The sequence below is a fragment of the Xiphias gladius genome, chromosome 7 (assembly GCF_016859285.1).
Source record: "Xiphias gladius isolate SHS-SW01 ecotype Sanya breed wild chromosome 7, ASM1685928v1, whole genome shotgun sequence".
Taxonomy (NCBI): Eukaryota; Metazoa; Chordata; class Actinopteri; order Istiophoriformes; family Xiphiidae; genus Xiphias; species Xiphias gladius.
This window is the reverse complement of record NC_053406.1, coordinates 14353947-14377227: the sequence shown is the minus strand read 5'-3', so window position 1 is coordinate 14377227 and position 23281 is coordinate 14353947. Positions and strand designations below refer to the sequence as shown.

Sequence of the window (23281 nt, the reverse complement as noted above, 5' to 3'; positions counted from 1 at the left end):
GAAAACATGTTGCAGAACGTCAAACCCCTGTAAGAGGGCACAGAGAGAGCAGAAGGGCAAAACTGACCCACTTGGTGTTTCCACTATTTATTATCAATGGAAATCTCATAAAAGAAGATTGGACATACTGTTATTCAAATGCTTTCGTTCTTCATGGAATAAAATAATCTGTCTTTCTACCTCTGCTTGGCATCCTTCTCTTCTGGCTCATATTTAAAATTAAGAGCTCACTATTTCCAAGAGTCATGGGCAAACGAGCGTGAAAACAGACTCAACATGGGGATACGTTTTTTTTCCTCTCTTTTTTTTTTTTTTTTTTTTTAAATACAAGAATGGCAGACAAACCTTGGTTTTTAAGTTAACCATATGTACATCAGTTAGCCTAGATCAAACAATGGCCTAAAGAACAAATGTAATTTTCACTGTACTCATGTACATACATATTTAAACTCCTCAGAAGAAGACACCCTATTTCTGGCAGAAATATCAGGACTTCCTGTTTTCCAAAGGAAGCACAAGGTTATAGCTGACAGGATCTGATCAGGCATGTGTGACTGTGACAGGGCCCACATGCTTCCCAGACAGAAGTAAGAAGCTGTAATCTCCAGTCAATAAGAAGGGGGGAGAAAGAAAAAAAAAAAAAAAGAAAAAAAAAAAAAAAAAAAACTTTCCATGGAATGTTTGACACTATTATTTCTTCTGGACTGCGACAAGAGGGATCAACAAAACTCGTGTTACACCGCATGCTGTTTCTCTATATACTTTCACGGCAGATCACAGAAATGAAGACTCAAGAAAATATAAAGATGTGAGCATTTGAGCAGACCAGCAACAAGGAGGCGGTAGAGGTCAAAACAGAGCATAACAGCAGAGGAGAAAAATAAGATGTGACAAAAAACACATAGGTTTTACAGTACAAACAGGGCTGGGAAAGTTACATATAAAATAGATACAAACTTTTCGGACATTTCAGAAAATTTTGATTACAACTTCTTGATTACAACCTCTTCCCTCAGAGCCAATCCCATAGCTTGCAACTTGACATGCTGATGTCACATTAAGGTTGAACTATCTCAATTATAACCGTAGATACTAAAATGTTACTAACATTAAATTGCACAAATATTACTATGTACATTACACTACACTAGTACATTATTTTCAAACACTTACAAAAGTGTGTGACAGGTCTGACAACAACTTGTTTTCAGAGACAAACCACCTTCCGCTCTTGTAGTGAAAGTGACAGTAACAGCATTATGTCTAATGGTCCACAAAGTCATGATTTACCCGTGTTGCTTTATGGCTAACGTCTGTAGGCATATGTGAGTCATCATATAATCATAAAACACATAATTTGTATAATCAATTGTTGACACAGCTTTCAAAATTTTCCACTCAATACACACCCACTATGCGTTTTATCCAGATTTTATACTCGTATGAAGCCCCTTGTTTGTTAGTCAGACTTAAATGCTTTTCATGCAGCAAGGTATATGCAGTGCATTTAGAAAATATTCCGACCCCTTCACTTTTGGCTCTTGATGCTTGTCGCGTCATACCCAGGATGATTCAAGGCTCTATTTGCTGCCAAAGGTGCTTCAAATAAGTAGTGAGTAAAGGGTCCGAATACTTATGTCAATGTGATATTTCAGTTTTTCCTTTTTAATAAATTTGCAAAAATTTCTAAGATTTAGTTTTCCCTTTGTCATTATCGGGCATTTATTGAAATGAATTTAAATGATTTTAGCATAAGGCCTCAACATAACAAAATGTGAAAAAGGTGAAGGGGTCTGAATACCTTCTCCACCCCCCCCACCCCCCCAGCGGTATAGCTAATGGACGGATTGATGTACTGTACTTAGAGCTGTATGACCAGCTGGTCCTGCTTGGTTCAGTGCTCGCACACTAGGAAAACTCCTGAGCCGTCAGATGACCAGTGTGCTTATATTAGCAAATCAAGCCCTGACATGGTTGTCTTGCTTTACAACCCTTCACGTACAACACAATAACTTAATTTATTAATAATAGTTGCATGAAAAGATAAAGAAAAAAGATGAGGACCAAATGACGACAACATAGCAAAGGAGTTGGAGGATGGCCTTTCAGAAAGGTACACGGAAATCAAGGAGTGAACGTCATTGAAAAGAAAGAATGAAAGTCTTGATGATGGTACAATGGGCAAACGAAGGGAGTAAAGAGAAAGAGAGTTGGCTAGCAGAGACGCACAAAGAGCCATGTGAATGAGAAAGAAATCTCCGTCCCTCCCACACTCTAGTGACAATCTGAAGCCAGCTGGCCTGGCCAAAGCGCCCATTCACTAGGCTTCCAGGAAGTGAAGGAGAAAAAAAAACAAGACTTTCTGAAAGAAAGGGATACGTTTATCTTCTCTCAAACACTGTTAGGCCTTTGCCACCAACCAATGGGTGGCACTGAAGCTGATTCCCACAACTAACCCGGACTGAGCATTTCCACTACTAAAACACTGGGTCTCACCTGGGAAAAATGATTTAGATGTGCCTTTAAATTTGTTTAGAAACGAAAGACCCTTGATGTCACAGGGTGGTACTATCATCACCACACAAACCTATCTTAACTCCCAGACAACCAAAAGCATCAAGAGTAGTGAGGGCACTACAATTTGACACTGTACCAAAACCATAATTTGGCCAATGTTTTATTGGCAAAATGGCACTCAAAGTTGACAAACGGTACATCAGGTTTGCCAAATGCTGAGCTAAAACATATTCAACAATATAAGACATGAGGGAAAGCCAGGTGCCCCAGGACAATGGAGCACAATGGAGGAGATAACTTGTTGAAAAACCATCATAAAAAAAAAACTACGAATTACAAAACACAATAAGGTATACTTAAATGATTCAATACAAAGATGTACTAAATTTTACTTGCTACATTTAGTGAAATGATTCAGTTGGTGGAATGTACTGACTCTAGTGTAGCACTCAGCAACCCCTGACCTTGATGGAAATTGTGAATCTCCAACAACCGACAAATGATCACAATTCCCTAACTTTGTATTATTTGTGTACACGCAAATATTGTATGTGATCTGTCATGCTGGTTGTTATGTTGTGTGTTTGATGGAAATTCTGCAAAAAAATATTTGTATATAATTAAGAAAGAAAACGTTCCTGCATTAACACCCAAACACACACATAAACCATGGCTGTTGTAGAGTACAAATCCACTCCAATGTCAGTGACAATTCCAATAAAAAAATTTAACCAAACAGCCCTTGTGAGATGAGTAATACACTACAATAACAAGAACAGGAGCTTGGCAACAGAAAGCAATACACAACATCAGCACAGTCTTGGATGTAGGTCACGCAGCCTGAAGCAGAGGGAGAAAATATTCATCCGGGATGTAGTTTTATATTGCCACTTCAGGTCAATTCCCTATTTATTTTCCATGGTGTTTAAAAGTGGGAATGGGGGGAGGGTTAACTGATCTGACCTGTTCTTACCTCAGGGGAAAATATCTCCAATCAGGCCAGCCTGCTGAGGGTCACCATATCATGAAGATGAATGGCTCTGATTGGAAACTGCTAGAAACTGTTGTGTGGTTAAGTGAATAGCAAAAGACTGAGGGAGTCGGGTGGAGTTCATCGTTCTTAAGGCATGAAAGGAGGTTGAATACTTGGCAGGGGGGGCGCTGTCACACTGGAATGATTGTGTCTTTGCTCCTCCCTCACTTGTTCTTAGTTCTAGACAAGACAGACAGGTATTTTTTCTTTCCTACGTCTGTGATTCCGACAGGTGTGTTGGGCTATTTGTGCCTGATTTGTCTAAGCAGTAAATACTGTGTCACACAGATGTAAAGATTAGATAATCTCCTGTCAGTAACGATCAAGGCAAAACATCTTTGGCCAAAATACAAAATCTTGGACGATTTGCCTTTTTTTAACTGTGAAATTAATGCTTGACAGACCTACCACAATGTGATGAAAGAGAAGCTCCCAGGACTGACTTAGCTTCTGGTTCAGCACCATGTCAAAGAAATCATAGATGAAGTAACCTGTGGAGATAGGCAGCATTTGGCCAGGGTTATTATCATTTTTTAAAAGTTCAGCAATTCCTAATCAATAAAAACACAACAGATTCTTTTGACAAGCGCAGCCTAGAATTTATCAAGTGTGTCAGGGGGGACCCTGCTTCCATGACGACAGCGATGGCAACCAATATGTGTCTTGGAGAGGGGCTATTCATATCCACCACCCCCAACCCTTCCCTGCCACCAGCCGTGTCCATGGTAACAGCTTTTCAGAATGCTGGAAAAATAATGAAGTGTTGAGGATGGAGGGTAGAGGGGTGCACAGGAGCTCAGGGCTTTGGTGAGGCTGAAATTAACCCTATTATGTTTGAAATTTGACACCAGGACCCTACTGTCGATGCGATGACATGTTTGGGTTCGTCTCACCATAAACAAATGTGCCTACTACAAGTCAGAGACCAAATAATTATTATAAGATCGCTATTAAGCATTTGATGGTTTATTCGCATAATCTTGTCTCCATAATAGTCCCTATTGTTTCATAAGAGCATTGACAATGGACAAGGGAAACCCCTACCCAATGCAGTCTTTTCAACAATAGCTTTTTTCCACAAGAGGTTGAGCTTGGGCCAGGTTTTGCCATGAACAGCTAAACTGGAGCAAGTGACTTGTAAAATAACAGTGCAAATTCACTGACATCTCTTATCTTGTCCTTTTGTTTTTAATCAATTAATTATCATCATTCAATACTGACTGACACACCTGTATTCAAAACACATAGGGAGGAAAATGAAGAATGACTGAGTGACAAAGAGGAAAGAAAAAACTGATCTTGCTTTTTTAGCAGATTATTTTATCTTGTATTCTGCAACATGGGCATGATGCCACTGTGAAGCTCAGTCTCCTTATAGCTAATGCCAACACTGAGAACAAGTGAATCAAACACTGCTTGACTTTTCATTTGCTATCACCAAAAGCCTGAATAAGACAGTCAATGGAAGAAAAAATAGGTCTCTAGTGAAGTAAGTGATACATTTACTTTTGTCCACTCAAGATCCTCTGAAGTGAACGGGGAATTCCTTTCTTAAACCAGTTAGTCAAACAACCGGGTTTCAGGCAGATACATGCTAACATCATGACTCTGTTGCAATAACCCAGTTAAGCATGAGAAACTTGATTAAGACACCTGGCTTAGTCTGATACGGCCCAAGTTACTGCGCCATGTAAACATCTCACAACTGTGGCTTTTTGTTTTTGCGGTCTTTGTAAACTTGAATTGCATAGCATTATGGATTCTTCTTTATGCTGTATCAACAAACGTGCCCATGGAGCAATACTTACTATCACTATCAGTATTCCTTTTTTCTGTATAATAGGTAACTTACAATTCCATTTTATGGGTAAAACACCACAGGTAGAGCAAATTATGCTTTAACCTGGTTATTTAACATGGTATTTTAGCAACATGGGGAATGGCACATGAAAACAGCTCAAGACACATAAAACATTAACCCTGATAGGGTTCCTCTGCAAGATATTGTTCTAGGCACTGGACAAGGTTTTTATTCAACAAGTGGACGACCATTTATGGCATGTCACCGCGCCGTTTGCAGCATGGTATCCCAGCAAGCTGGGCTGAATGCACAAATCTGGTGTACAAAATTCTTTTCAAAACTTGCTGAGGCCTCAGAAGAATCACACCACATTTCTGGTGGGAGGGTTTGGGAGAAGCATTCCATTGGTTTTTTGCATACATAACTCCCCTTTCTGTTCTTTCTGCCATCTTATGTGGATGGCTTGCATAAATCAACTAGCTTTTCACGCAGTTGCTGTCTTCGTGATGTCACGTGACTCTACAGGGTTACGGCTGGTGCCTGGGACCTATCATAATGCCCTCCATTGATCTACACATACCGACACTGCTCCTCGCTTTGCCAGCTTCCAGGGCTGGGCTTCCTGAAAGAATGTCAAACATCCCGGGAATCCTTGGGGAGCCCTTCTTGCCCGGCACAGATTCACAAAAATCAGAAGCAAAAAAAAAGAAAAAAAGAAAAAGAAAATCTATAGGCGAAGTGAACTTAAGCCAAATTGAATAGAGTCAAATTAGAGGGAGAGTACAACAGTACTATAGCTAGTACTACTAGCTATAAACGTCCATCTCCAATTAATTCACACTGATACGACGGCAGTGAGAATGTTTAAATTGGTGACAGCTTGACTTATATTAACCATTATAGATACACTATGTTAAATTTTAATAATGTCAGTGAATTACATAAACAATGAACAATGAACAGCCATGGGACTTAAGATGATGGAGAACCTCAACATGTCAGCAGCTAATTCATTGAGCCTGTGCCACTCATTCATTGAGTGGCATTGATGTGTAAAAAGGTTGTTTGCCAAGTTCTTACGGACAATATGCTTTACACATTGGCTTCAGGTAAAGCAAACACTTTTAAGGCTCATTGTGCAATTCACTGACATTCAATTAATCAAAATGGTCTCTTATCCAACCGATTAAACTAATAAATTAGTTTATAATAAGTTAATACTCATATGGCTAAAATGAATGCTTACATGGACTCCATAAACCCTGTGACCTAAAACTGTCCTGACACCGTGTAGGAAAATGAGAGTAGCTGGGATGGATAATGTTACTTCCTCACTTTCCCTTAAGATGGCAGCACCCCTGGGTGAACCTCCACTCACCCAGCCCATTCAGATAAGTACACAATTTGTAATTCGGCAGTGAACACTGTAAAAGTGCTACTCACCGATTGAAAATGACACCAAAGCATGGGAAAACACAGAGTGAGTCTCTATCAAATCTTCGGCCATCTGTGGGTGTAGGAAAAAGCTGAAAAGATACACACAAGTTCAGACAACGCATTTCAAAGTAAAAAAAAGTTTGTGGAAGTTTATTTGAGACTGATATCTTTATAATTGATCTGGCCAATTTTATCTACATTAAAATTAATCAGGTCGCCAGTGCCAGTCACACAGTATGTTTCCCACTGCTTCACATCTTTATTTCCCTACGAGATTGTGCATCATTGTAGAGGACCGAATGGCAAAAGTCAGAGTCTGGTCAGCGACTATTAAAATAAAGTCAAACTGCCGTCAGACAAAAATGAGCTCAACATATATTTAAATCAAAAATTTGAATTCAACCAAGAGAAAATGCCAACATCTATTAATGAAAACACGCTCGGAAGCTAAACATATCTGAACCAGTTATATCCGATCAGATCCTGATTTTTTTTGTGATTTTTTTAAACGAGATAAAACAATTTACTTCGTTTCAACTTACCACAGCACGGCCCATATCGCGGTGATAAGACTGTGCACGAAGGATGTAGAGATATTTCTCCATTTCCACGCATTCCTGCAGGCAGATTCGGGCATGGGGAGTTCACTGACCCCTGCGTTGACAAGCCTGAAAAACCCGACTGAGCTCCCAGTTGTTAAAATCACTGAACTCAACTCCATGGCTGAAATGTTTGCCGAGTAGGTTGAGACTTCACAGGCGACACTCGTGCTGAATGCGAGCGGTGGCTAAACGCGGCGGAGCCGACGACTGTGGCCCGGACAGAGAGACGACTGTGGGCTACTTGTTTACGACGACCGAGACAATCACATTAACGTAGCGGTGTAGTCCCAATCACGAAGGGTCTCTCGGCACTCAGAGAGGCTCGTGAAACGCAGATTAAAAAAAACAAAAAAAAAAACGTGTTTCTTCCACGGTTCTTGCCCAGAGAGAGGAGGCGTGTGCGAGACTGTCAAATGATTTCCCACTGGCTCGAATTCAATGTTTATGATGTCCTTCTGTGGTAATCCCCCCCTAAAAAACAAAAAAACAAAAAAACAAAAAACAAAAAAAAGCTCTTTGGTCAGAATTGTAACCGGGAGAGGTGAAGCTCTATTTACAGTTGTGAAACCGTCCTGTTGTAAAACCTCATCCCTCGCTTGTGTAACTTTTTGAAATCAACATAAACCAAACAACGGCTTCTCCCCGCCCTACTATAAAGGGGCGCGGCCAAGAGCACGTTTCATCTGTTGTGTGACGTTCAAGTGCTGTCGCAAATGTCTAATTCAAACATCGAAGACACATAATCTAACGTACCAATGCCACACAGTACACTGTTAAATATACAGATATGTCCAGTATATAAATAATTTACGTACTTTACTAATACAGTTTTGTAATAGTAACGAATTTTACAAGACGTTTGCCGGAGACGTCTGCTAATCCCAAATTAAAATCTGACTTTGAAATGTTACTGTCAAATTTGGAAAATGTTTTTCAAATGCTCTTAGGGCTGCAACTAATGATCATTTTCATTATTAATTAATCTGTCAATTACTTTTTCAATTACTCAATCAATGTGTTGTCGATAAAGACTGGAAAATGTCCATCACCGTCTCCTAGAGTCCAAGGTGACATCTTCAAATGTTGTGTATTGTCTGGCTAACAGCTGCAAACCCAAAAACATTCAGTTTACAATACAGCTCTAAATCATTTAATACTTATTTTCTTAGATCTTCTCAGTGCTATTTCACCACTGTCCACAATTAATTTTTCTAAATTACATTGTGGGACAACAATATCCATCAATAGCAAACTGAAATCAGGCAAACTGGTGGTATGTACACAATGACATCTTTAAAGAATATATAATAAAGTGACCTTTCACTTCCACAGATGAAGAGAAGAATTATGATGAATTCTTGTTTTATTTTAGGTGCTCGTTAGTGTTGTGCTTTTCGATTTCTCAAATAAAACAAGTCTCCAACGTAGGTTTTGTTACAGTGTATTAGGTCTAGCAGAAGCACCAGAATGCACTGGAAAGTACTGTCTGATTAAGGAACTGACAATTTACGAGCAGCACTTGAAGACAACATTGCTTCTAACGCGCCTCCTTCGTTAAAAAAACAAAAACCAAAAAAAACCCACCTTGGATTTATGGGAATAGTAGTTTATTTCACATGTAAATTGATAATACGTAAGGGACTGAGCATGGTACGTTTGTTTGAAACAACATTTATTTTACACTAGTATTGATTTAAATTCTACCCGGAGATCAAAACTTGATGGATATTTTACTTTTCCCTGTGTTTTCATTCAGTGGAAGCAGCGATGTCCTCATTCAAGCCAGAGTCCGGCCATGGACATGAAAGACACAGCGCCACCATCCGACTAAGGGCCATGTGGCATTGTAAAATAAAAATGGTAATTTAAATAGCACCATGCTTCTCAGTTCACAGTGACATTGTCAGCAGGTAAAAGTGAAAGGGTGTTTTGACCTCCGAAATACCCAGCCAGACTGCGATATATACATGTAGGCGAATATACAAATAGAATCTTTTTAGGGCCATTATTATTGGGTGGGTGTGACTGGATGAGCAAATAAAGAAATGGACAACCACAGTCTAGACTAAAATGGTAAGTGGTGGAAAGTAACTATGTACATTTACCCAAGTATTGTAATTCAGAACAATTTTGGGGACTTTACTTGAGTATTTTAATTTTCCGCTACTTTATACTTCAACTTCACTACATTCAAAGGGGAAATATTGTATTTTTACTTCACTAAATTTATTTTATGACCTTCGTTATTTTGTAGATTCATATCAATGATGAAAATTTAATCAACAAATAAATTGTGATATATTATTTTTGGTTAAGATAAAGACTTTATTGATCCCGGGTGGAAATGGATAAGACACTCATGCAGTATATAAAGTAATTAAAATTAGCCTCATCTTTACCAGCTGCAACCTTAAAGTGATGTACACATGAATGTATCAGCTATCATCATCCGTTAATATAATATAATAAGCAGAAGGGCCCATATTCTGAAATGAGACATTCTGTGTAATATGTGTTGGTACTTAAATTTTGATACTAATACTACTGTACTTTTATTTAAGTACATTTTTGAATGCATGATCAGTACTTAACGTAACAGAATATTTTCATAGTGTGGTATTTTTCCATAGTAAAACATCTGAGTACTTCTTCCACCACTGCTTGTAACATGGCTTTCCTGTTAACGCTTTGAGTTTTCTCATTACGATGAAAAATGCAGTTTTCTAAGGCAGTTCTAAGCTGACATACGGCTATGAACATAAAGTAAAAGTGCCAGTTCACCATGGTAAAAATACTCTATTACAAGTAAAAGTCCTGCTTTCAAAATCCCACTTAAGTAAATTATAGAAGTATTCTCAGCAAAATGCAATTAATGTATAAGAAAAAGTACTAATTCTGCAAAAAAGTGTCCCTGTCAGGGATATATTATTTTATATGACATATTAGATTGTTAATACTTCTGCATCTAAATGTGAGTGGCACTTTACTGTTGTAGCTGTTCAAGGTGGAGCTAGTTTTTTTTAAAGTTTTTTATTTACAGTTAGTGGTTCCAAATCAAGGGGTCAGGCCCCTCTGAAGGGTCACAGGATAAATCTGAGGGGTTTTGAAATGATTAATGGGGTGTAAGGAGCCAAAATGGCTGGGAACGTCTGGTTTAATCAAGAATGTACTGTATTTTATAAGATTTATGTTAAGTCCTAACATGGAAAGCAACTAGTGACTCTATCTACCATATACAATAAATGTAGAGTAAGTAAAAAGTTCAATATTTCCCTCTGAAATGTAGTCTAGTGGAGTAGAAGAATAAAGTAGCATGTCTTGCGTTTTCACAAATAGAATAAAGGTTTTACAAATCCGGAGAAGCGTACGTCGTACAGTGATGTTAAGTAAAATTTCCTTTAACTTCCTCCTTAACTGCTGAATCGGAAGCGAATTTCAGCGTGGTGATAGAACAATGACACTCAAGTAAAGTAAAAGTACCTCAAAATTGTACTTAAGTACAGTAACTGAGTAGTTACTTTCCACCATGAAGCTAAACTCGGTCTGTATTTTTATTTTTTTTTTTAAATTGTTTTTGACACTGGCTTCAACAACATTCACTAAAGCGCTCAACCTACATGTAACAGACAGATTAAACAAAGGTCATCCGTTAGCGGTTAGCTGAACGCCACTGAAGACACGGCTGTCTGTTACCTAGCTACAGCCGTTACACGCCCAGCTACCGGACGCCGACATTTTACGTTTTCAATAATTTACGTTGGGTCCCGCTTCGAACTGGACTGTTACTCAACCTGGGAGAGTCCGTGGCTAATCTCCATCCGCCCGACCGGACGGTGTGTATCTAATCGCTCCCATCCCTCCAGGGAGACGGTTGGCGGTGGGAGGAGCTCGCGGAGGAGCACGAGACTCCGACCGGCTGTCACGCGGGCGGTTCTCGTCCAGCGCTCGTGCTCGAGTGGCCAGCGGTTGTGGTCCGTGTGCTGAAAAAAAAAAAAAAAAACCCCCACAGAGCATCACTTTACAGCGACGGATGCATCGACTCTCCTGACCGCCGATAGGTTGAAGAAAACAGGTTGGCACAGCGTTACCGAACTTTCGTATTTCGCTAAACGTATGACATTTACAGAGGTCATATGTAACATACGTAACATATGATAACGTAACGTGCTTTTCACATCTACTTGATAGCCTGTGTTCTCTCATCTCCACTGCAACGCTGTGGCTTCTGTTCTCTGAAAGACAATACCTGCTGCGGGGCTTGGGTTTCTGTTCTGTCAACTAAAACCAAAACCTGCATTTACAATTATACGAATATGCAGCACTGTGCAAAAGCTTTAGGCACTAAAAGTAAAGTGGGGATGCTTTAATAATGCCATAATTAGTTTTGATATATTAATTTGACTTCATACAAAGTTCAGTAAACCGACAGAATCTAAATCAAATCAGTATTTGGTGTAGAGATGCAACGATTAATTAGTCGATTAATTGATTGACAGAAAAACAATCGGCAGCCATCTTGATAATTGGTTAATCATTTAAGTCATTGAGCAAAAATGCCAACTGTGTGATAGTTTCAGGCTCTCAAATGTAACAATTTGCTGCTTTTCCTTGTTTTACCTTAAATATTTATGGGTTTATGGGTTTTTCAAGGTACTCTTCAGGTAGGTTGTTCCAAGTGTCTTGGAGAACTTGTAACACTTCTGTGGATTCAAGTTGTCTCAGTGTCTTCTGTCTCCTCATGTAATATCAGACTGACTCCATGAGGTCGAGATCAGGGCTCTGTTGGGGCCAGACCGTCTGCTGCAGGACTCCTTGTTCTTCTTATCGCTGAAGATAGTTCTTCATCAATCTGGCTGTGTGTTTCGGGTCGTTGTCCTGCTGCAGAGTGATTTTGGGACCGATCAGATGCTTGCCTGAATTTTACTCTGTGATGGATAGGCCTAAAACTTTTGCATAGTACTGTATACTTTATACGAGAGTGGACAGAGAACAGATTGTGAAATGTACATGCTCGTGTTTTTTATTTTGCATTTGAGGCGCATGTTTTACATTATATTTGTCCGTATTGTTAGTTTTGTCTTTTATCTTTAAAGGCTTTGTGAGAGGTAGCCGAGAGTTGCAAAACTGGTTTTGAATTAACAATGCCATTGTCTGCAAAGGGGCCATAGCATATGGCATTCAACAATTTAAATGCATTTATTTGCACAAAGAAAATTAACAGGAAACAGTCTCAACAACAGTCATTTCTGGCCCTATGGTTAATACAAAGAAAAAAAAAAACAAGGTCAATAACATGAAACATAATAGTTTCAATAAACTAAATGAACTAAATAATGCCTTTGTCCAATGTGTCCTTTGCTGAGTCTGATTTTGGTCCACCCAAAGCCAGTTGTAATTCAAGCCAGTTAGCCTAACAATAGACAGGTTTTCCCAACATATCCATCTCTTGCAGTTATAGTATGAATCAGAGCCAAAAACCAGACCAAAGTGAGGAGCAGGAGGAGGTGACTGGACTGGTATGTCAGGAGGATGACCTGAAAGATGGACAGTAAGTCACAACGCTTCTTCTCACCGGTAAAACAAGATGATCAATACTTTTATGATCTCTTTAGTTTGACTAATTTTTCTTTGGAAACTATATTTTCCTCACTGTTTTTTTTTTCTGCTTGTCTGTTTTGTGCTTATTTAGGATGAAGGAAGTAACTATAGGGGAGCAGAAGGTGTTGCTAGTCCGTACCCACGGTCAGTACAGTGCTGTTGGAAGCCAGTGCTCTCATTACAATGCTCCTCTCGTCAAAGGTAAACAGTCATCTCTAGAGATCAATATCTGAGTGAATAACTTGATTAAATCTTTTTGCATTGGATTTGAGTTATGTTAACTGCATGTTCTCTGATAATCCAGGAGTACTGGTGGGTGACAGAGTCCGATGTCCCTTCCACGGTGCTTGCTTTAATGTCAGAACTGGAGATCTTGAAGAGTATCCGGGTCTAGACTGTTTGCCCAGCTATAAGGTGAAACGTGAATGTAGTGATCAACATTTAAAAACATTTAACGCTCTTTTAACAGGAAAGAATCCCAGAGGAGAGATTCTCTCCTTCTTCTCAATTTAAAATCTAGTCAATTTGTGGGGGTTTCTTCTGAATATGAACTGGTAAAAAAAAAAAACAACACTAAAATTAGGTTTAAATTTGTAAAATAGATTAAGCTTGCAGGCCTTTGATTTATATATATATATATATATATATATATATAATACTTTTATATCTAGAAGTTAGATTAGACGTCTTAACGGAATACTTTATGTTTTGGCGAGGAAGGTCATCAAACAGGAATATTTTGTCAGCTGTTACATTCTATCATTATGTATAAAAATTCAGATTAAATGCCACATTGAATACAGGGTGTTCAATTTTGATTTTTTTTTTTTTTCAAGAAAGAGGCAGTAAAACTGCAGATTCAGAGATATCCGTAGTTCACTGCATTGGTCTTTCCGTACCAGTTGTTACTATTGTACAGGGTGCTTCCTCAGTCTTTCAAAATTTTCCCCTTTTCATTTTTTCTTTACTTAAGTTTTTCACAGTGGATTCATTTTACCTCTGGAAAATATGATTCTGAACTTACAGATGAGTGATCCTTAATTTTTTTTTTTAACTTTTGTTTTTGTTTTCATTTAACAGGTCAAGGTTGAGGATGGCAACGTGTACATTTCCATCAACAAAAAAGTAAGAGACGGCAAGTCAAGCACGCCTAAATGGACCACAGCGTTTCCCTCCGTTTTGTGTTATAATGCACTATTTTAAACAGTCCCTTGTTTGTGTGTTTCCCTCAGTCTCTTAAGCTGACCAAGCGAGTGAAGGAGATGTGCAGCTTGGTACCAGACATCAAACATACTATTCTGCTCATAGGAGGGGGTAAGGACTAGATGTAACAAATGCAGGAACCTTTACTTGAGAGTTTCAGGCCCCAATATATCAGGTCATTTTATCTGAAGTGTCTGGCAGGTTGGAGGCTCTACACTTTTTTGATACAGAGTTTGGGTTGCTGCCCAGGTATTCAGCCTGTGTGTTTTAAAAGGTTTATATCAGTAAATAGGAATTTTGCAACTTGAAGAAAGAGACTAAGGTGTAGAGATGATGTCCAAGTAAATTTGGTAGTCTAGTGCTGCTATGTTTCCTTGTGATCCCTATCTGAATGTACCCTCTAAAAAAAACAAAACAACACACCGAATTTGAATTTTGTGATTGCAGGCCCTGCCTCCCTGGTTTGTGCTGAGACGCTGAGACAGAACTGCTACCAAGGTCGAATCATCATGTTCACCAAAGACACCCTCCCTCCGTTCGACAAACCCAAACTGAGTAAGGTAAGAAACTTGGCCATAATGGAGAGGTAAGCTGTATTCCCATGTACTTGTATCCAAGTGTTGATCACCCTGTATTTAGATGTAAGTTGTTAGTAAATGGCATTGCCTCCTTTCAGGCTATGAATGTGGAAAGCAGCAGCATCCTCCTCCGGCCAAGTGACTTTTATCAACAATATGGAATAGAGGTGTGGACACAGAAGGAGGTGAGAAGCAAAGCGGACAATCTATTTGTGAAGAATTCACACTATCTTTTGGGGGGGAAAAAAAACAAACTCATTCTCACTTTGGTATTTGTTAAGAAAGGTGGTTTGTGTTGCAGGTGGTGTCGGTAAACCCAGCTGATAAGACGGTGAAGTTGAGTGACGGCATTTTGCAGCACTACGACCAGCTCCTGATCTCAACTGGCTGTAGGTGCGAGTCCTCATCCTGTCCCTCAAGTCTTTCAGAAATAAAAGCAACGGAAAACATCTATAATTGCTGAGTTGTAAGATTTTAATGTAACACCAGCAGTGTAACAGTGCTTATTTTGTTCACAGAGCGCAGCCGCTCAGGTGTCCTGGTTGTGACCTGCAGGGAGTAAAGTTACTCCAGAATTATGAAGATGCCAAAGATATTTACAACTCCTGTCTTGGCCAGAAAACTGTCGTCATCGGAGCTTCCTTCATAGGTTCTAAAATTTGATTTCTTTACATTGTAGAATGAAATTGGCAGATTTTCACCTTTTAAAAAAAAAAAAAAAAAGAAAACGAGCTCGTAGGTGTTTTCTTATGGTGTTGATTACCAGGTTGACATGATGCTCCGTTTGGAGGAGGTCATTACCTCATTCATAGCCTTCTCTCTTAATATTAAAAATGCAGTACAAATATTTGACAGTGCAAGATAAAGCTACTTTATGACACATGTAATCACCCCTTTCTCATAACAAAATTGCAGGCTAATTAAGTGTTTTTATGACTATTAAACACAATAGGCATGGAGGTGGCGTCCTTCTTATCAGACAAAGCTGCCAGTGTGGCCGTGGTTAGCACGACCCGATACCCGTATGAGCGGTCTCTGGGCCCGGAGATTGGCAAAATGACGATGCAAGTGAGTACTTGAGAGGCGACCAATCTGTCACTGTAAAGACACAATTTCATTTTTAGCTTTTATTAAATGCAATCAATTTTGAAACGCATTTTTCTCCCTGAAGATGCTGGAGGAACAAAATGTGAAGTTTTACATGAATGACAAAGTCCGTGAGATCAAAGGGGAGAACGGCAAGGTAACTCTATTCTATTAGCACAGTCCTTGTCATAGTAGGGTTTAACAATAACATTAATGATGACGCCATTCTAGAAAGTGTCCATGTAAACCATGACAGTGTGACAGTGAGCATTACCAGGACCCTGAAACCGCAGCAGCTAAATGGAATTCAGCCTTCTTTCATTCTCTTATTTCCACTGTGCTTTTTTTTTACTGTGGCATTTTGAAATGTGTTCAATGAGGGGAAAAAAAAAAAAAGCCTGCTGTGAACCGGAAACTGCAATTGTGCTGCTTCAGACCAGGTGTATAGTCTATCGTAGATCCCTATAATATTTCCTCTTTCAGGTGAAGGAGGTAGTGCTAAACAGTGGCACAGTCCTGGAGGCTGATGTGGTGATCGCTGGCATTGGTAATTTTATTCTTCTAATTCAACGTATTGCGATAAAGTGTTGTACGATTTTAACATGCCAACATTTTAATATTTGGACTGCTGCTGCTCCGTTAACGCTCCAAACATCTCATCAGTAATGGTTGCTAAAACGGAGTCCTTCACATTCAGACCTTTCCGGTGCAGCTCTGCCAAAACAAACAAACAAAGATCTGTTTTTCAGGTGTAATCCCCAATTCAGACTTCTTGGCAGGAAGCGAGGTGGAGGTGGATTCAAGGAAAGCTGTGATTGTTGACAAGGTAACAGATAGTCAATAGAGGACATAGCCTACAGCCAAAATGTGATCACTGTGATAGTGACATAGCTAATGAAGCATGAACGTTGCTTTACAGCCTTATATTTACAACTTATCCGATGGACGCAGTTGATTCGAATAGCTTAATTTTGAATATCTGTAGCCAAACACAAATATGGTATATTATCTGAATCCCTCAGCTAATTGTGTCCAAGTGACTGTAATGAATAACAGTGTATTTGCTGTGAGTATATGTCTTTGTAATGCTGAGGCTTTTGCTGTAAACTCTGTTATCTTTTCTAACAGTTCATGCGGACCAATATAACAGATATTTTTAGCGCTGGAGACGTTACCTCCTTCCCTCTGGCCATCCGTGGAGACCAAAGGGTCAGCATTGGTCACTGGCAAATGTCACAAGCTCATGGTAAGAGACTGAACTCAAAGAAAGGCTGACATTATGTGCCTTGGTTTGGGGTTGCTGATGCAGCTGAGCTCTGTTTAGGTATTTCCACATTTGACTTTTTTTTTTTTCTCCAGCCAAGACAAAAGGTCAAGATCAACATGTTATGGGTGAACATTATTTTCTGATGTTTGCGTATAACCTTATCTCGCTTGTCTCTTTTTTCCTTTATCTCAGGAAGAGTAGCTGCCCTGAACATGCTGAAGAAACCGACCCAAATTGAGTCTGTTCCTTTCTTCTGGACAGTGTTGCTTGGGAAGAGTATCAGATACACAGGTAGCGTATTTATTTCCTTTATTTGCAGAGTCACCCTTACATTAGAATATTAGGCTCTGGCTGTGTTGATTCTCATTTTCCCTTTTCATTTCCTCATTTCAGGCTATGGCGAAGGATACACAGAAATTATATTCAAAGGCAAAGTGGAAGAGAGGAAATTCCTGGCATTTTACATAAAGTGAGCGCCTGTTGAATAACTGCTGACACAGGTGAATGTGTATTCATACCATTTGTGTTAAATCTCTTTCATTTCTCCTTTCTCAACAGGGATGAGGTGGTGGTAGCTGCGGCGAGCCTGATGTTCGATCCTGCTGTGTCACGTCTCGCAGAGCTGATGGCCACTGGCCAGATTTTAAAAAAGGCCCAGGCTCAGTGAGTGTCATCCTGCATCCACACAAATGGGACTGTATTTATACAGTGTGTGCGTATTAAATAACCGAAATACTGATGAAGTCCTCCGTTGTGATATTGGCTGTGTTTTGTCATTAGGGAGTCAGTGTCATTTTTACAGTTTATTACTGGCACTGAGATAAATAAGCCAAATCCATAAGACTGGGTTATATTGTACCACTTAACTACACCAGGTTCAACTTTAACTATTGCACATGCATTAACTGATTTTTTTTTTTTTTTTTTTGGCCACTGAGGGGCAGCAGAAACAAGTTGTGAACACAACATTGATATGTCATTGATATGGTGTGTTTGCGTCCACCTGCTGAGTTCTGTTTTGGCATGCACCGACGCCAACCGAGAGGCAACAGAAATACCTGACTCTTCAGCCTCTAAATGCTCCACTGTGTTCATCAGCTAGCCGCTAGCTTTATCTGCGTGCCGTTTGTTGCTGCCGGGCAGGTGGCAGCTGTAAAACCGAAACGGTCACCTGCAAGACTCTGAAAAAGCGGTGGAGAACTGATGATGGCGGCAGAATTGGGTGATAATTCTCTGTGGGCAACCCTGTTAACTTTACACAGTCATTTGATCCACTGTTAACATCAAAAATATTATTTATATAAGCTGTAACTTTTAACTATTAGACTGTGATACAGTCGGTATTATCATGTAAGTGACTTGGGGGATGTACCCAATGCACCAAAAACAGACAGTAATTGGAAACCTGGACAACATTAAAGTCATGTAAACACTATACAGGGATATGAATTATTGGGTTACTTTATTTACTATGTAAACGTCATATCCCAAATCACATTGTATGACTCATAACCTGGACACTGCCCGTTATTAAATACTTTATCACTTCCTGATCTTTTCAGAGATGATGACTTGAGCTGGATGCAGATGTGACCAGAGGCCTGCTGTATCCAGGACTAACACCGCTCATTGACGACGGATGTCGCCTCTCTCGTCCGTGTTCCTCTCAATCAAATAGTGCCAAACTTGATTGCTCCATTTACTGCCTCAGGCCTGCTGGCCGCCAATCGGATCACCGCTCTTACACGGAGCACTGTTACCATAGCAGCAAGCACAGCTTTATTGAATTTGCACTTTGTGCACCCAGTGAAAAATCAGTTTAAGCGTAATGAGCATAGCCTGGACAAGACCAAACTGACTCGCAGCAGTTTCGCCTGCATTTATTCCAAGTTTTGACGACAGCTACAGTAAAAGTGTGATGTGTAAACCAACAAATTTTTTGATTGCTATTAGCTATACAACATAATATTCAAATGTTTTGGTGAACTTCAAATTTTACGATCCCAGCTATAATAGTACTTTGTTACTTTATTATTACTATCCTACAGTAGTTTTATCCACTTAAAATACACACTCCACTCGACCTGTCTGAAGAGTTAATATATTTAGGACTAACTTTTTGAAAATTGACGATTAACAGTTCATTCACTTTTTTACTTCTATGTTTCATGTGTACTGTAATGACTTAATCCATTATACTGCAAGTGCTTACAGCAGAGATGTAGTTTATTGTTCAGAACATAGAATCTGGATGCTTTGTGATACATTATTAAGGCTCAGGTATTAAATTATTTGTTGAGTTAGGAGCTTTAACAGCGCTGATTATTCATATCTCATTATATTTACTGTTGTCAGCCTGTGGGTGCAATATGAGGATGTGTTCTCTGGATTTTTTTTTTCCTGTAGTTGTTTGTGTTACACTCACTACAGTAAATCATTGATCATGTGTACATAACCTTTTCTGCTTTATTTGTTTTAGGTTTTGACAGTCAGACAGTTGCTTTTGCATCTCGAATGGTTATTGAAAAACACAATGTAATCGTCATCATGTGTGGTCAAACCCTTTTTATCAAACACACTAGGGAGGGATTATGTGTTACGATTTTTAATTCCACTTCTGTTATTATTTGCAGCTCTGAATCTGTTCAACTTGTCCCCTTTTCTGTCATACTGTGCTTTTTGTGCGCTTGTGAGAGTTTAACATCTCATAAACCATCCGCTGCCTGTGTGTGTCCTCGGTCTTCAGAACAATTTCTTCTGTATTCAGCGACCTCCTTTATTTGCTTGTTTTGGAGCATTTTTTGACAGAGGATCCCAGTTTGTCAGCCAGCAGGAATGGGTTGAGGCTGCAGTACTGAGGAAAAAAATAAAGAATATCAATGGTCACTTTGTTACCTGTTAATGTAGAACCTTACACAAGTCAAGCAAATCGTCTGTTACTATCAAAGCTCAAGCTGTCCAATTGCTATAAAAGCTTATTTTTAAATATTTGAAGCAGCACATTTCAAATTAAATAATTTCAAATGATTGAATGACCATTTAATTTGATTTGCTGCATGCAAAAAGCGGGTCAACAATACAATCCTTGTGGGATGCGGCCAGTAGTCAGTCATTCAGAATATCAGCTACCTGTGGTGTTGACTCTGAGCTGGAATCTGGTTTATTCGACGTCTGAATTTCGAAGTCAGGGAAGAAACGGGAACTCTGGAGGACAGCTGCCATCTCTCCATTTACCTCCTCGGCAACATCTTTCTGCATGGCACAAAAGTACACATTAACCTCGTCTATCCAATGACATAAAAGATGATTTTGGATCTTAAAATATACAGTACATGTTTTTTTTTTCTTGTTGGAACAATTTGCCTCAGGTTAGTAAATGCTCTTATGTAAACATTGATCAGTATTTCAGCACCTGCCTGATAGATCACTTTTATTGTACCTTGAAACAGTGTGATGAATCAAAGTCCAGCTTATCCGGGAAATCTGCCAAAGTTCCTTTATAGGTCACGGTTGCCTTGGACATGACTGGACTTTTGGGCAGCTTAAAGAGCCGGTAGGTGCCTGAGGCATAGCTGATGTCACCTGCGAAAACAAAGAGCTGGCTCGGTTGTAGAATTAACCTTGTTTACATGTTATTAAAAGTCAAAATTTTACCTGCTTTTGCTTTGAGTTCACTGTTGTGGACCACAATGTGGCTTGCTGAAACAAGATGCGGAGTGCTGAACCCTACGCTGTGGGCCAATGAAATGAGGTCTTGCCAAAACATAGAACCACCCATTCCTTCACCTAACACCGAAAAGAAAGAGACCACAGCCAATACATGCTGAATGTCAGTGATGCAGAGATTTTACGGTGTATTCTTGCCTTTTATTTTTAACTTTAAAATGATAAAGCAATGTTATTATACCCCAGAGGACTGTATCTTGCTTCATGTGGTCAGGAACAACTTTGCTGGCATACATGTCACTGAAGTACAGTTCACCTCCCTCCTGTATAACGGGAGGCAGTGATGAAAATCATAAACAGCATATTCTAGTATGTCCTTCGTGAATATTTTTCATATTGATGTAGTCAGCAGAAATTCTTCAGACTAACCTTAATGATGTTGTAGGCTTGCTGTAGCACTGCTCTTTTATCAGGACACAAACAGATTACACAGTTGGATCTGGATAGATTAGACGGGAAAAAATGTCTGGTTTATCAACCTAACAAAGCTCTTGTATAGTAGCAGACCATAAAGTACGCTGGCAGATTTTGTAAAGTCATAACAATACTTTAAACCTACAGCACAACATCCATTGAGTCACTCTGTATGCCAGCTTCACCGAGCTTCTCCATGTACCCCTGGACAAAGGTGACGTTGGGGTCCTTATAGCCAAACTTCTTTTGATGATACTCAACGTACTGACGAGAGGCTGTGATCTAAACAGAGACAGGTTAAATCAGCAGAGCGCACGGGAATCAAGTGTCAAAAGCGCGCGTACATGCATGGGTAATTACCAGCTCCTCTGTCATATCAATCCCTGTCACGTGTCCGCTAGGTCCAACAAGTTTACTGAAGGCATAGCAGTCTCGGCCAGAGCCGCTGCCGAGGTCCAGCACTCTGCAGCCCTCGAGCTTTGCTGGGAACGGAAGACCACAACCGAAGAATCTGGAGAAACATTACAGGGATAGTTCTGTGCTGTCAAGGATGACAACAAACTAAGAAAGACCAGAAATAAAGCTGTTTTATCTGCTTGATGGAATTGTTAATCATCAGATATAGATCACACTTGGCTCATAGGAGAGCCATGTCTGACTTTCCGTGTACTGTACAACACCTAATAATATTCACAGAGGATTTTTCAGCAATATGTTCATGCTTTCCCGTGCGCTTACACAGATGTTCAATAACTCATTTTGTCACTGAAACTGTTGACTGACCTGCCTCCTTCATGCAGGCAACAATGGCTGCAGTGTATCTGACTGATTGGTATGTGCCCTGTCTATGTTTCATGCTTCTGTTGTCCTACCACCCACTGGCACCTTCCAGCTATTGCTGAAGATGTACACGTATGATGCAGAGGTAATGTAGAGGTGGAACAAGACTGAAGGCTGTACCTTTTGGTTACATCCGGGTGAACCAGGCTCAGTGCCTCTGTGACACTTCTTGGCACTGGGCAGCAGGACAAACTGCAGGAGGCAGCACTGGTTTGCAAATCACCAGAGGACTCCAGTCGACTGCCATAGTACTTCTGCACACAGGGCATTTTTCGTCAGCCTATAAAGTGTACGCTCAAGAACTGTCTTTATACACGCTTTAACGTTTAACTACATTATTTTACAGGCTATCGCAAGTCTCCTTGAAACTTAGCATTACTAAAATCACATCTTCATTACTATTACTTACTTTTCACATTAAAATAACCAGATTTTTTCTGTTGTTAAAATTAATCAAAATTTATACATTCTTCCTATTGTGTATTTAAAATCATAGGTACAGAGATAACATAAGGACCATGAATCGTGAACAAATGAAAAGTGATTCTCTCTTCATTTAGTCTGAAACTTGTTTGCACTCGTTCCACAGGTTTAACTGTATATTGCTTTAACTTGCTTACCTCACTATTTACAAAGAACTAACACGGTAGGCTATGTATCTGCTACTGAAATTTGCTGCACTTTCCCCACTGAATAAGGATATGGTGGTCCCTGCTCCCACATTGCCACTGATGTGCACACATCATACGATTTCATAAAACTGGAAAACGTGTGAAGTTAGTTGAAAGACTTGTCCCATACTAATTCGGTTTGATTGGAGAAGTTTCAGTATTTTCGACATCAAGAAAAACTTCAGCGGGTTACAGATCAGACTTGACTGAGCAGCTGTTGCAATGTCAGAGCTGCTTTGGAGGAAATAACAGTTAACAATGTCTGATTCAAACTCGGTGATGAAATACCTTCACATTTTCCCGCACGTCATCACCAGTTGCCATTACGTCCGAAAGAATTACAAAAACATTAAGAAAAGTGGGTCGAATCTGTAAAATAAAAAACCCCAAACAAACACTATAGGGTATTGATTGGAAGCTGTATTCGGGTCAGATCAGAGTCGTTTTAAGGGACTTTCGTCAGTCCTGCCCACTTCTGTCACGACCGGCGGACTCTACTCTTCCGGTC

General features: G+C 39.6%; 3 protein-coding genes across 6 annotated transcripts in view; 1 reads left to right on the top strand and 2 right to left on the bottom strand.

Moving 5' to 3' along the window:
• Positions 1 to 11348, bottom strand: part of tlcd2 (TLC domain containing 2) — a 26228-nt gene extending 14880 nt beyond the window's left edge. Inside the window, exons 1-4 of one of the 2 annotated variants that reach the window (XM_040130092.1) lie at positions 11182 to 11348; positions 7331 to 7861; positions 6795 to 6877; positions 3959 to 4041 (exon numbers count right to left, since the gene is read on the bottom strand). In XM_040130092.1, coding sequence (XP_039986026.1) covers positions 3959 to 4041; positions 6795 to 6877; positions 7331 to 7509 — 345 coding nt within the window. In that variant the 5' untranslated portion in view covers positions 7510 to 7861; positions 11182 to 11348. Of the gene's footprint in view, positions 1 to 3958; positions 4042 to 6794; positions 6878 to 7330; positions 8066 to 11181 lie in introns of those variants that run through there. The other variant, XM_040130091.1, reaches the window with a different exon arrangement.
• On the top strand, positions 11194 to 20008 carry aifm4 (apoptosis inducing factor mitochondria associated 4). Of its 3 annotated transcripts, none has more exons than XM_040130087.1 (19): positions 11194 to 11462; positions 12843 to 12938; positions 13080 to 13189; positions 13293 to 13402; positions 14069 to 14113; positions 14221 to 14302; positions 14639 to 14751; positions 14868 to 14954; positions 15071 to 15162; positions 15288 to 15418; positions 15722 to 15837; positions 15941 to 16012; positions 16339 to 16402; positions 16605 to 16681; positions 16984 to 17101; positions 17315 to 17413; positions 17516 to 17591; positions 17681 to 17785; positions 18685 to 20008. In XM_040130087.1, exons 2-19 carry the CDS (start codon positions 12850 to 12852, stop codon positions 18713 to 18715), a joined length of 1617 nt encoding a protein of 538 aa, XP_039986021.1. In that variant the 5' UTR covers positions 11194 to 11462; positions 12843 to 12849; the 3' UTR covers positions 18716 to 20008. The 3 variants fall into 3 exon arrangements, with proteins under 3 accessions (XP_039986021.1, XP_039986022.1, XP_039986023.1); XM_040130088.1 differs by lacking the exon at positions 11194 to 11462 and adding an exon at positions 11922 to 12051; XM_040130089.1 differs by lacking the exon at positions 11194 to 11462 and adding an exon at positions 12233 to 12393.
• zgc:153372 (uncharacterized protein LOC767695 homolog) lies at positions 19564 to 23281 on the bottom strand. Its single transcript, XM_040130090.1, has 10 exons — positions 23062 to 23281; positions 22223 to 22356; positions 21623 to 21773; positions 21408 to 21544; positions 21218 to 21287; positions 21030 to 21111; positions 20777 to 20908; positions 20562 to 20704; positions 20252 to 20374; positions 19564 to 19976 (listed from the first exon to the last, which is right to left on the bottom strand). Exons 1-10 carry the CDS (start codon positions 23095 to 23097, stop codon positions 19899 to 19901), a joined length of 1086 nt encoding a protein of 361 aa, XP_039986024.1. The 5' UTR covers positions 23098 to 23281; the 3' UTR covers positions 19564 to 19898.